The sequence below is a fragment of the Gekko japonicus genome, unplaced genomic scaffold, assembly GCF_001447785.1.
Source record: "Gekko japonicus isolate JY-2015 unplaced genomic scaffold, Gekko_japonicus_V1.1 scaffold64, whole genome shotgun sequence".
Classification (NCBI taxonomy): Eukaryota; Metazoa; Chordata; class Lepidosauria; order Squamata; family Gekkonidae; genus Gekko; species Gekko japonicus.
The window spans coordinates 634,033-647,780 of NW_015170277.1; the positions used below are offsets into that span (position 1 = coordinate 634,033).

At 50.0% G+C, this 13,748-nt stretch overlaps 1 protein-coding gene across 1 annotated transcript in view; it reads right to left on the reverse strand.

Moving 5' to 3' along the window:
* WDR66 (WD repeat domain 66) overlaps nucleotides 1–13,748 on the reverse strand; it is a 54,621-nt gene that overhangs the window by 10,963 nt on the left and 29,910 nt on the right. Inside the window, exons 13-16 of the mRNA XM_015417647.1 lie at nucleotides 12,057–12,230; nucleotides 9,991–10,175; nucleotides 7,102–7,216; nucleotides 5,973–6,136 (exon numbers count right to left, since the gene is read on the reverse strand). Coding sequence (XP_015273133.1) covers nucleotides 5,973–6,136; nucleotides 7,102–7,216; nucleotides 9,991–10,175; nucleotides 12,057–12,230 — 638 coding nt within the window. The remainder of the gene's footprint in view (nucleotides 1–5,972; nucleotides 6,137–7,101; nucleotides 7,217–9,990; nucleotides 10,176–12,056; nucleotides 12,231–13,748) is intronic.

A 13,748-nucleotide genomic window follows, 5' to 3' on the forward strand; every position in this document is an offset into this window, starting at 1 on the left:
TAGGGGCGGGGGAGACCCCAGCCGGTCCGGGAGCCTCTTCCAAATGTCCTCGTGCGCGCGCTTTGCGCGCGCGCGCCGCCGGCGCGTCACCGGAAGTGACGTCACGCGCTGGGCGGGGCCACGCCATTTGAGGGGAAAACAAAGAGTTTTCCCCTCAAATGGCGTGGCCCCGCCCAGCGCGTGACGTCACTTCCGGTGACGCGCCGGCGGCGCGCGCGCACGAGGACATTTGGAAGAGGCTCCCGGACCGGCTGGGCTCTCCCCCGCCGCTACATTTTCGTGAGTTGGCAACCCTAGTGTGTGTGCATGCACCGGGAAGTCATGGCGACCTCTGGTGACTGACCCCTATTGGGGGCCTGGGGGATATTCAAAGAGGTGGCCGAATAAAGCCTGCCCCCGCCTCCCGACTGCTGGTATTCCTTGGAGATCTCCCTTCCAATTACTTGACAGAGTCGACCCTGCTGACGACATTGGGCTTGCCTGGGCTATCCGGGTTAGGGCATGTTAGAAAGGTTTGCTTTCAAGAACCATCAGTGGACACACAATACTAGTAAAAAGCCCAACAGCACCTTTAAGACTAACAAACTTAGCATAAACTTTCGAGAAACACAGCTCTCTTCGTCAAAGCTGTGTTTCTCGAAAGTTTATGCTACAATACAGTTTGTTAGTCTTAAGTGTACTACTGAGCTTTTTATTATTTTGCAGCAACAGACTAGCATGTCTAACTCCTCCAGATCAGTGGACACACAGAGCTCCGTATATGCATCGGCCTCTGCCTGTGGGTTAAGAAATCTGTACGTGAAGATCTGGGTGCACACTTGGTGGATTCCCTTCATGTGCACCAAGGGTGCAGAACAACAGTTCTGCCTGTTTCAGTATCATGTCAAATCTCAGCTGAGATAGCCCCATTCCTGGCCCACCAACGCCACATCTTCAGAAGTAATTCCCCTTAGGAAATGTATTTATTTCCTTTTTACCTCACCCTTCCTCCAAGGAGACTGGGACATCCACACGGTTCATCCTTCCTCTACTTTGTCCTTAAACCAACCTTGTGAAGTAGATTAGGCAGGGAGAGAGTGAGTGGCCCAAGATCACCCAGGGAGCTTCAAGGCAGGAGGTGGACTTTGAGTCTCTTACACTGCACTGGCTTTCCAGTGTTCATCAAGGGGAAGAAGAAGAAGAAGAAGAAGAGGAGGAGGAGGAGGAGGAGGAGGAGGAAAGAGCTCTGACAGGAACTTCTCTTTTTCAAGAACAGCTCTTATCAGAACTACGGCTTGCCCAAGGTCATCCAGCCAGGTGCAAGTGGAGAAGTGGGGAATCAAACCTGGTTCTCCCAGATTAGAGTCTGCGCATTTAACCACTACACCAAACTGGCTCTCCTGTGGTTTCATAAGGGAATTATCTCTGAAATTTGAAAGGCAAGTACACACTCTTTGAAGCCTCTTTAACTCTCAAGGAGCTAAGGAATCCTGAGCATTCCAAGGTGCATTCAAGGGAATATGTTACAGCTAAAAAGGAATGGAGCAGTGGTTGTACAGGATTAACCCACTCAGTCCAGTCCAGGAATGCGAGGGAATCCAGTATTTCAGCACATTAAACAACAAACCACGAGGTAGGCTATACCCTCTCTGGTTTTCAGAACAATTTGCCACCAGAATCTCTTTCAATAGTCCCCCCAACCTGAGATTATAGATTCAAACTCTCAGTTGGCATCTGGGTTTTACACATCAGCAGCTCTACTCAGAGATGCACATTATTTACCCTCCAATGGTAGCGTAAGTGGTCAGCGTCAGCCACAAGATTTAGCCTTGGAGTTCAATTACACCTCAGAAACAATTAGAAATAAGAAGGATCTTTATTCAATACAGAGCATAGCAAACAGACTAGTAGAGGATACTGAAAACAATACAAACCTATGGCGATTTGCCTTAACTACACATTAATGAGATTCATAGTTACCAAATTCAGGAACATCCAACAGTCCAAGACAGTCCAAGGGATTTTAAAGGGAAATCCCATTTTGCACAAGCAGCTCTTTGTTTCCCAAGAGGCAGCAATTCAGGTGCAATAAACAGACAATGGCAAGAGGAGAGAAGAGAGCAAGAGCTAAGAAGTGAGTTAGGCCACATGCTTGTGCAAAAAAAAGGGGGGGATTTCCCTTTAAATCCAAGGGACTCTCAAGAGTCTTCTCCAGCACCATAGTTCAAAAGAATCTATTCTTCGGCGCTCGGCCTTCCTTATAGTCCAACTCTCACAGCCATACATGACTACTAGGAATACCATTGCTTTGACCATGCGGACTTTTGTTGGCAGGGTGATATTTCTACTTTTTATCATGCTGTTTAGGTTCGCCATCGCTTTCCTGCCAAGGAGCAGGCGTCTTTTAATTTCATGGCTGCTGTCACAGTCTGTGGTGATCTGGGATCCCAGGAACGTGAAGTCTGTCACTACTTCCACGACTTCCCCTTCTATTTGCCAAGGAGTGATGGGGTCGGATGCCATGATCTTAGTTTTTTTGATGTTGAGCTTCAAGCCCACTTTTGCGCTCTCCTCTTTTACCCTAAGCAAGAGGCTCTTTAGATCCTCTTCACTTTCAGCCATTAGAGTGGTATCATCTGCATATCTGAGGTTGTTGATCTTTTCCCCAGCAATCTTAATTCCCGCTTGTGATTCATCCAGGCCAGCATTTCACATGATGTACTCTGCATATATATTAAATAAGCAAGGTGACAATATACATCCTTGTCGTACTCCTTTTCCTATGCAAAACCAATCAGTTGTTGCATATCCGGTTCTAACTGTCGCTTCTTGACCCTTATACAGGTTTCTCAAGAGACATGTGAGGTGGTCTGGTACTCCCATCTCTTTAAGGACCTGCCATAGTTTGTTGTGATCCACACATTCAAAGGCTTTAGCATAGTCAATGAAGCAGAAGTAGATGTTTTTCTGGTACTCTCTTGCTTTCTCCATAATCCAACGAATGTTGGCAATTCGATCTCTAGTTCCTCTACCTCTTCGAAACCCAGCTTGTACTTCTGGCAGTTCTCTTTCCACATACTGCTGAAGCATGGCTTGTAGGATCTTGAGCACGACCTTGCTAGCGTGTGAAATGAAATCACTTCAAGCAAAGTAACCCATTCCTTTCCTGAGGCCACAATACCACCAGGCTGGTCTAGGCCAAGCCCTTGCAGCAATGTCAGTGCAGTCCCCAAACAGCTGCTTCCGTGGCAAACCGGCCCTGTAGAGAAGGCCAGGTCTGCGCACGCAAGACCTTGTCTCCCCCACCCCAGCACTTCATGCTTTTGTATATAATTAAGTTACACTTGGACATTAAATATTGTGGAGATGCAGAGGCCACAGCGAAGCACTAATTGGCTCATAAAGAGTCTTCCCTCATAAACAAATTACGGAGGCATTCAGTGCTGCCTGGACCCTGGCCAACAATTAGGAAGGAAGGATCATTTATATTCTACTTTCATTTAAGGCTTGCGCACGCCGGACCCCCAGCCGATGAAGCTGCATAAAGCAAGGTGCGCGTCTGAGTGAGCGTGAGAGAGAGCTGTTCAGTCGCACAGTCGAGTCCGACTCTTTGCGACCCCATGGACCACATCACGCCAGGCCCGCTGTCTTCCGCTGTCCTCTGGAGTTTGCTCAATTTCATGATGATTGCCTCGATGACACTGTCTAACCATGTCATCCTTTGTCATCCCCGTCTTCTTTAACCTTCAGTCTTTCCCAGCATCGGGGTCTTCTTCTCCAGTGAGTGCTCCCTTCTCATTGGGTGGCCAAAGTATTTGAGCTTCAGTTTCATTATCTGGCCTTCCAGGGAACAGTCAGGGTTGATTTCTTTTAGGATTGACTAATTTGATCTCCTTGCAGTCCAGGGGACTCTCAAGAGTCTTCTCCAGCACCATAAATCGAAAGCATCTATTCTTTGGCGCTCGGCCTATTTAGCTCTTTCACTCATGCCGACTAGTTGTGCTAAAAACTAGTCATTTTGGATGAAGCTCTGCATCTCACCACCCGTGTTCCTGTTCCTGCTCCTCGTCTTGACTTCTCGGCTCCTGACCTCGGCTCGTACGACTACGCTCCTAACCTGCACCTCGGACCTCTGACTCTCCGGCTTCTGACTTCTTTGGACTCTGGCTTTGGCGACTAACGGTTGGTGATTTGGACTTGGTCTCTCGGTATTGCTGCTTGCCCGGTCTTGACTTTGGACTGCCTTTGGACTCTCTTGCTCTTGCCTGGCCTGGTACTGTGTTCGTGACACTCTGTCTCTTTCCTGCTGCTGCAGACAGACTGACACGGCCGCCCATCTTGATCTCCTCCCTCAGAAAAGACTGGCTGGGCGATTTTTCCCTGTCAGCAAGGAGATGATCTTCACGTTACGAAGTCATCACTTTTTTTGGTGGAGGAGGTCACACGGACGCACGCTCCAGGGCTCACAGGGAGCAGCAGCTCCCACCCGTTCCCTCTGTGCCACGTTTGTGTTCATAATCTGCCCTGTGAAGCTGCTAGCTGTTCTGGTGCAACAATTACGTTGCTTGCATGGCCGCGTGTAATCCTCATATCCTTTTACTCCAACACGCTGGCCAAGCTATCACCCTGCCCTGAACCAGAAGGCCGCTGAGGGTCTGCCTTCTCTACAGACTGGGACTCATCAGACAAGACCCCCCACGACACCCTGTCAAGAGAGATGATCACCTCTTCAAGAGAGACGGTCACCTCTCTATCAATCAGCCTGACAGCTCAAACATCAGTGGCTGGCCATGTCATACATTTAAAGCAAGAGCCTGTTTCCTGATGTGCCGGCCCAGGTGTTTAAAGAATAACAGGAGGAGAGTTCCATATCAAACGCTGACCCCTCTTCTGCTTTTACCAAGCCGAGATGAAAAGCTTGGGATCCCACCTTTGAATATCAAAGCGTTCCCACTTAACTACTCCCAGATGGGAGGGGGGAGTCTCTGCGAGAATCGTCTTTTGGATCACCCTCCTGATTGGCTTATAGTGGTCAGGGGGTCAGTGCTCCAGTTTCCTATAGCGTTAGCTTATAACCATCTGACACAAGTTTTTTCAAGTGTGGCCGGCGAATACCCTCGGGACCTGTACTGGGCCAGGGACCATCTCGCTCCATCTCCTGCCCGCTGCTGCTTTGTCTCTTGTCGATTTGAAGAATCACAGAATCATAGAGTCAGAAGGGACCTCCAGGGTCATCTAGTCCAACCCCCCTGCACAATGCAGGAAATTCACAAATACCTCCCCTCCACACCCGCCGTGTCCGCTGTTCCACGCCCAGAAGATGACAAAACAAAAACAAAAACTCCAGGATCTCCAGCCAAAGTGGCCTGGAGAAAAAGTGCTTCCTGACCCCAAAGTGGCAATCAGCATTTCCCTGGGCGTGTAAAAAAGGGCCACAAGAGCTAAGCACTGAGGCAACCCTTCCTGCCCTCCCTCCTCATGCTCTGCCCAAGTTCACAGAATCCGCATTGCTGTCAGGTGGCCCATCTAGCCTCTGCTTGAAAACCTGCAAAGAAGGAGAGCCCACCACCTCCCGAGGAAGCCTGTTCCACTGAGGAACTGCTCTTGTCAGGAAGTTCTTCCCAATGTTTAGCCGAAAACTCTTCTGATTTAATTTCAACCTGTTGTAACCTGATTGCCTTCATGTATGTAAGTGTATGTAGGAAGCCAGATTCTGTTATTTTATTGCACCCACTCATCTTTTGCCTTATGTTTAAGCCTGAGCCTCTTTTTTAATCTTTTCAATAAAGCCTGCTGCTTTTATTGGTGTGTTCTACTGAGTGTGTGAGAGTCCAAACCCAGTATCGGTCGATCTATCAGAAGGAGATTTATTCTAGGACCCTGGGCCTGGGGACAGGGGAATCAAATCACCCTTGCAAGGACGTGGTGGGTCGGAAACCCCTTGACACACTCACACGCTGGTACTGAGAAGAGAGAGCTCTGCCATTACTTACTTTAAATTAACGTCCCATTTCATTACGCTCAAGTCGTTGCCCCCCGCTGTGAAGATGTGATGGCCTCCGTAGGAACAGACGAAGTCGGAGACACCTGCTGGGTGGCAAATGAAAGCCGAGGATCTGTGCGGGTTCCCATCGACAGGCAAGATCTGCAGCCCGACCTAGGGAGAAAGACGGGGAAGGTGTCTTGGGCCCAAGGAATTCGTCTAAGCAATCCGCAGCCCAGATGTGCTGGCCCCGTCTCTGGGAAGGAAATCTCCGCTTTTGTTTTCTCTTGCAGAGAAGATGGAGGAGAAACCGCACAGGGCCTCTCTGCGGCATGTAAGGGAGACTGCTGTGGAGGCTTACGGAGGGCAGCAGGCCAGGAAGAGTGACTCCTTGGCAGCTTCTCAATGGCCCTGTGTCTGTAGCTACCAAAGGCTGAATTATACAAGATCCATAACTAGGCATTTTTAAAAAGCCCATTCGCAGCCTGAGGCAGCTTCTTGGAATAGTGGGGGAAAGTTCCTGGTGGGAGTGGGCGCGTAATGCTTGTCTCCTACGCTTCTTCCACAATACAAGTAGCCAAAGCTACATTTAGCTCCACGGGTGGGGAAAAGAAGAAGAGAAGAAGAAGAGATTGGATTTATACCCCGCCCTTCACTTGGGAGTCTCAGAGCGGCTTACAATCTCCTTTCCCTTCCCCTCCCCACCACAGACACCCTGTGAGGTGGGTGGGGCTGAGAGAGCTCTGACACAAACTGCTCTTTTTCAAGGACAGCTGTGCCAGAGCTTGTGACTGACCCAGGCTCACATCAGCAGGTGCAAGTGGAGGAATGGGGAATCAAACCCGGTTCTCCCAGATTAGAGTCCGCACACTTAACCACGACAGCAAACTGGCTCTCCAAAAGATCTGCAGCCATTCCCAAAATAGCTGCTGCATCCCCCTCTTTCCTCTCTGTCTTTGGGCAGTGTGACAGAAATGACTTCTTGTGTCACCTTAGAATCATAGAGTTGGATGGGACCTCAGGGGTCATCTAGTCCAACCCCCTGCACAAGGCAGGACATTCACAAATACCTCCCCCTCCACACCCCCAGTGACCGCTGTTTCATGCCCAGAAGATGACCTGAGAAGATCATCACTTACCTTGTCTGTTGTGATGTAGGCCAGGTATCGTTTCTCAGGATTGTAGCCCTCTATGGGTGGAAGGACTTGAATCTTCTCCAGGGGAGAGCCGTATGTTGGTCCCAGAACAGTCTTTCTAAAAAGAGAGGGGCAGGGACAGACTGACAGAGGAACTCAACTAATACTGCCTCGGGATATAGAGACGGCCAGAGCTTAGATCCAGAGGTGTCGAACTCATTTGTTACAAGGGCGCGGATCTGACATAAATGTCACTTTGTCCGGCTGGGCCATGCGTGCCATAAAATGTAACTCCAGTAAAGTATAAACTTTATAAAGGACACGGGCAAACTCAATTAGCAAAATTATTTTTCACTCAGAATACAAACATACTTAAAACTAGTGTTGCTGGCCTCCAGGTGGTACAAACACCTGGGATGCTTTTAAGCTAGCCACCATAGGCTGATGATCAGAGCCTGATTCCTAGCGAATTGGAACATACTGTTGGACTTTGTGTCATTTTGAATCTTGCCAGAACTGCCTTTCTGGTCTGACCAGCTTTGCGGGTGGGCGGCCCAGGGGTTTCTCCCTCCCCTTTGCCCTGCACACCGTCTAGCTCTCAGGCAGGGGTCATTTCCTGCAGGAGCGCACAGGAGCGGAGCTCCGGCAGTAAGGAGCCCAGGGGGCGGGCACATGCAACAAGCCCCACCCCCTGATCCCAGCAGCCCTCAGTCAGAGCAAGAAGCAGCCAGGTAAGCTGCAGAGCCCCCCCAGCCCCCAGCCCCAAAACAGTCCAGTGGCACCTTTAAGACCAAGTTTTATTCAGGTACAAGCTCTCCCTCCTCTGCCAGGACAGATCTGCACATCCCCCCCCCCAATAGCTAGCAATCCAAAACAGTCCAGTGGAGCCTGAGCGGTGGGTGTTGCCTTCTGTGGCATATGCAAATAAGTTATGCTAATGAGTTATGCTAATGAGCTCCTGCATCTCTTTTTCTACGAAATGACCCCTGCTCTCAGGATTCAGTTCTGTCAGGCTGGGGCCAGGACTGAAAATGTCCTGGCCCTAGTCGAGGCCTTCCCGCCCTCCCTAGGTTCCACCCCCAAAAATCTCCAGGTATTTCTCTTACTATAAGATTTTTATTAGGTTTTCCCTATTATATATGACATTATAGGAAGGGAAGGACATAGGGAATGGGATAAGACATGTAGGAAAATTTCCATCAAGCTTATACAATAGCTGTTACATATTTTCCATCTTAAATCCTTGTTTCCAGATCTCTTTCGTTTTATATAATATCGATTAATCAAATCGCTAAAAACGTCTATTGTGATTCCTGAAAAAAAGTACGTTTTCTGCACAATTCAAGTTAGTTTTACCCTGAGCTTATAGTGATTATACTCATTATTCGATCTCCAGGTATTTCTCAACCCTACTTGAAACATGAACACTCCTACAGCATTTCCTCACTCTATCTCCCTGCGACGCACCCTCCTGCTTCCACTGCTCATTAACGCATGAGCACTGGGACGGCATAGAGGGACATAATGCACAACCTCTGTCATCTGGCAACAAAGATAATGACCAGTTGCTCACAGGCCGGATAAGAGCCCTGGATGGCTTGGCTCAGACGGCTTTCAGTTAGGACTAGGCCAACCCCTGAGAGAGGACACCTCCATCAGCGGGTCCTCCTAGCCGCACCAGCTGAATAAATTTCCAGGTTCAGAGGCAGCATCCCTCTGAAAGTGAGAAGCCTTCGTGCCTGTGCTTGTAAGCAATGCTCCCTCTAAGCCAGGGATGTCAAACATGTGGCCTGGGGGCCGGATGAGGCCCCCGGAGGGCTTCTATTAGGCCCGCAGTGGAACTTCTTCTGTCTTCTGCTTCTTCTTCCAGTTCTGCTGCTGCTGCATCATCGTAGGGTTGCAGCTTGCAGATACACATCTGAACAGCATACTCAAGATTGCAACAGCACAGACATTTTGATGCAATAATTCAGAGCAAGAGGTGTCCGTTATCAGACACTGTTAAATAAACAAAATATTGCAAGGGTGCTAATGTTTTAAGCATGTTTTTATTTTAAGTTAAAAAAACCTTTGTGTTTGTGATCTTTATAAAGTTTATATCTCCACTACCTGGCATTACATTGTATGACACACATGGCCCAGCCCAACAAGGTCTCATTTATGTCAGATCTGGCCCTCATAACAAATGAGTTCGACACCCCTGCTCTAAGCTATGGAGTCTTGTGAGCAAAAATTCTACTTTGTGAGTTATTGGCATTAAAGTTGTGAGGGAGCGATTTGGCTGCTGCATAAATTAGTTTGCTATGGAGCCATCCTTCCTGAGCTGAGACAAAAATATACGAGCCAGAGGCTAAAAAACTGTGAGCTAGCTCACCACTAACTCAGCTTAGAGGGAACACTGCTTGTAAGCCTTCCAGAAACATCTGGCTGGCCACTGTGGGAAAAGGGAGTGTGGGACTAGATGGACTTTTGGCCCAGTTCTTCCGGTGCCAAGGCAACAAATCAGACGAAGAAGGAGAAGGAGAAGAGGAGGAGATTGGATTCCTACCCCACCCTTCACTACCCGAAGGAGTCTCAGAGAGACTCACAATCTCCTTTCCCTCCCTCTCCTCACAACAGACACCCTGTGAGGTAGGTGGGGCTGAGAGAGCTCTGACAGAAACTGCCTGTGAGAGAACAGCTCTGAAAGAACTTGTGACTGACCCAAAGTCACACCAGCAGCTGCATGTGGAGGAGCGGGGAATCAAACCCAGCTCTCCCAGATTAGAGTCCACGCTCCTAACCACTACGCCAAACTGGGCAAGGGCAGGCTGTGATGGCTGCTCGTGCAACTGGCACCCTCACCCGAGGCCGCGGGGCCTCGGCAGCTGCCCGGAGATGCCCACTGCTCACCTGCACATTTTTGTGGTCACGTTATAAATCTTCATTTTGTACTGATCATTGGTAGTCAGGAAGAAATACTCCTTTGTGAGCGGAGGGTACCAGGTGATATATTTGGGGACTGCGCTCTGCTCAATGCGCTCCCTTCGGAGAACCACCAGCTCGTCTTTGACGCTGTTCTCCAGGTCATATTCCACCTGCAAGCGGAGAAGCATTAACCTGCCGGCTGAGAAATCTCACGCAGGCTCACGGCTCCCCTGATTTCACCACCGCTGAATGTGGGAATCGACTCGGTTGAAAATAAACTGCGTTACGGGCAATACGGAAGTTCTGTACGCGGCTCTGGCTGCCCCCAGTCACGTGTGCGCATCCTTCCTGCGTTTCGGAGTCATCGAGCGATGATGAGCTTGGCCGGGTCGCCCGTGAAACACCAGCAAAGACCAACTGATTTTGAAACCCATTTACCTCCGTTTGGCCACTCTCCCCATTTATCTCAAACTGGCAATGTGGACACAAAAAGCTTCGCCTCCTTGTGCCAAGAGCCATCGATGTTATTAGAGGTTTTCTTTGTTGGTCCTCCTGGGCTGGTTGGCCGCTGCGTGGAACAGGATACTGAGTCAACGATCTGATCCAGCAGGGTACCGATTATGGGCCAGGTTCAGACTGGCAGTTTGCCCCAATATATGGGCGTTTCAGAAACGTTCCACAACCGGATTAAACGGGCCGTTCACACAGGCATATCTTGTCAGGCGTTCCCCACCCATTGCTCCCGAGTTTAAAAGATACCTGGTGAAAGTGGTAGCAAACCCTGGAAAGCGCGATTACCCCACGTCCATCCCCCACCAAGAAAGTGTGAACGCCAAAAGCCGCATTTTTCTTATGCACTCATGCGCATAAGCGCATATCTCCAGATTACAAAAAAAGAAAGCTGCACTTTACAGCCGTGCCTCCGGGCCAACAGTGTGAACACTCCCTTGCACCTCCTCCCTCCCACATTGGTCGGTGCAGTGTGAACAGGAAAACTCAGAATAGTTTGTTCCGGCTCTTTTTTGCCATTACTCCCTCCCACTTCAAACTGCCAGTCTGAACTCAGCCATGGTCTTTTTAAAAAATGTATGTCCCCCTGTCTCCCTGGGACTCTAGGTGAATGACACAGAGTGAGTCAGTACAATCGACAGGACGGGACCTTCAACGAACAATGCAATAGGATTTGGGTTGTAGAACCAACCAGAAGTCTAAGAAACAGAACTGAAAGCAAAGCATAAGTGTTAACATAACATGGAAGAAGAGGAGGAAGAGGAGGAAGAAGAGGAAGAAGAAGAAAAAATTGGATGTATACCGCACCCTTCACTTGGAGTCTCAGAGCGGCTTACAGTCTCCTTTCCTTCCTCTCCCCACAACAGACACCCTGTGAGGGAGGTAGGACCGAGAGAGCTCTGAGAGAACTGCTCTTGAGAGAACAGCTCTGAAAGAACCTGTGACTGACCCAAGGTCACACCAGCAGCTACATGAGGAGGAGTGGGGAATCGAACCTGGTTCTCCCGGATTAGAGTCCATGCTCCTAACCAGGGGTCATTTCGTAGAAAAAGAGCTAGGGGAACTCATTAGCATAGCTCATTAGCATATGCCACACCCCCTGACATCAGGGGCCCGGCGGTGGACCTGCAAGGCCAGCGGGAGTGCAAGGAAGCCCCGCCAAGGCCCTCCCTGGCCCCAGGCAGGCAGGGGTGGGGAGAGGCGGGGAGGAAGCAACTTACCCTCCCTCTTCTCCTGCCTCCTCCTGGCTGAATGAGGACTGGAAGCGGGGGGCGGGGCTTCGTCATGTGCCCCGCCCCCTGCACCTCACCCGGGGGAACTGTGTTCCCCCGCGTTCCCCCCCCGAAATGACCTCTGCTCCTAACCACTACACCAAATTAATGCAAAGTCACACAATGGAAGCCAATGGGAGCCAACCCACAGCAAACTTTACACAACAGTACAGACCACAGTCCCCAATCATTCATCCAAGTAACATTGCAAATCCTTTTACTTTAACCAGTTAGTGCACCAGTCCTTTGCATTTTGGGCAAGTGACCTACCAAAAGCCGGTCCTCTCCCAGGGTTAAGAGGCGGGGCTTATCGCTGTCCAAGTGCACTCCGAAGAGGATGGTGCGGATGGGCTTGTAATGGGAACGGAGCGCTGCCAGACGCTCCCACTCCTCCTTCTCCTCTTCAATGACTTGTTTATAAATAGTTACTGACATTTTGTCATCCTGAAAGACAATTTTTTTTAAAAAAAATTTTTAAAACTTACTCAGCATCGATGAATTTGAGCTTTACTTCCAAAGCAAGTGGGGTGTCGCAAGGAATTGCGAGGCAGACTATGATTTGAAATTTTCCATCCCCCACATCTACCCCCCCAAAAAACATTCTACATGTTATCAGGTGCCTGAGAGGCCCAATTTCCCCATCTCCCTCAGTGCTCCCCCCATTTAACTGACTCTCAACATTTTACGCCTCTTAGAAGACAACCCGTCCTCCACAGGCCGTGTCCCCCCCACCCCCATGTCCTTCTGCACGCCCGGGGGATCCCTCAAGTGTGTATAAACCTCTGACTTGTTTTCAGATGTCCTGGTTTGGCTGACTTTGTGACCGGTATTAGCCACCAAATTTACTATTAGATACTATGTGTTTTCAGAGCTGGAATCCCTTGCCAATGAGAACCACAAGGACTGGGGGGGAAAGCGGGCGTACAAAGGGTCCACACTGACCTGGATGGCCCAGGCTAGCTCGGTCTTGTCAGATATGGGAAGCTAAGCAAGGTCATAAGAACATAAGAGAAGCCAAGGTTGCATCAGGCCAGTGGCCCATCCAGTCCAACACTCTGGGTCAAACAGTGGCCAGAAATACCAGGGGCCATCAGGAGGTCCAGCAGTGGGGCCAGGACACTAGGAGCCCTCCCACTCTTGCACCCCCCCAAGCACCAAGAATACAGAGCATCACTTCCCCAGACCGAGAGTTCCTATCTATACCTTGTGGTTAAGAGCCACCGATGGACCTCTGCTCCATATTAAGAACATGAGAGAAGCCAATGTTGGAACAGGCCAATGGCCCACCTAGTCCAACACTCTGTCACACAGTGGCCAAAAAGACCAGGGGCCACCAGGAGGTCCAGCAGTGGGGCCAGGACACTCGAAGCCCTCCTACTGTTGCCCCCCAACCCCAAGCACCAAGAATACAGAGCATCACTTCCCCAGACCGAGAGTTCCTGTCTATACCTTGTGGCTAAGAGCCACCGATGGACCTCTGCTCCATATTAAGAACATAAGAGAAGCCAAGGTTGCATCAGGCCAGTGGCCCATCCAGTCCAACACTCCATCACACAGTGGCCAGAAATACCAGGTGCCATCAGGAGCCCCAGCAGCGGGGCCAGGACACTAGAAGCCCTCCTACTGTTGCCCCCCCCCCCCAAGCACCAAGAATACAGAGCATCACTTGGCCCAGACCGAATGTTCCTATCTATACCTTGTGGCTAAGAGCCACAGATGGACCTCTGCTCCATATGTTTATCCAATTCCCCCTTATAAGAACATAAGAGAAGCCAATGTTGGATCAGGCCAATGGCCCATCCAGTCCAACACTCTGGGTCACACAGTGGCCAGAAATACCAGGTGCCATCAGGAGGTCCAGCAGTGGGGCAGGACACTAGAAGCCCTCCCACTGTTGCCCCCCCCCCAAGCACCAAGAATACAGAGCATCACTTGGCCCAGACCGAGAGCTCCTATCTATAC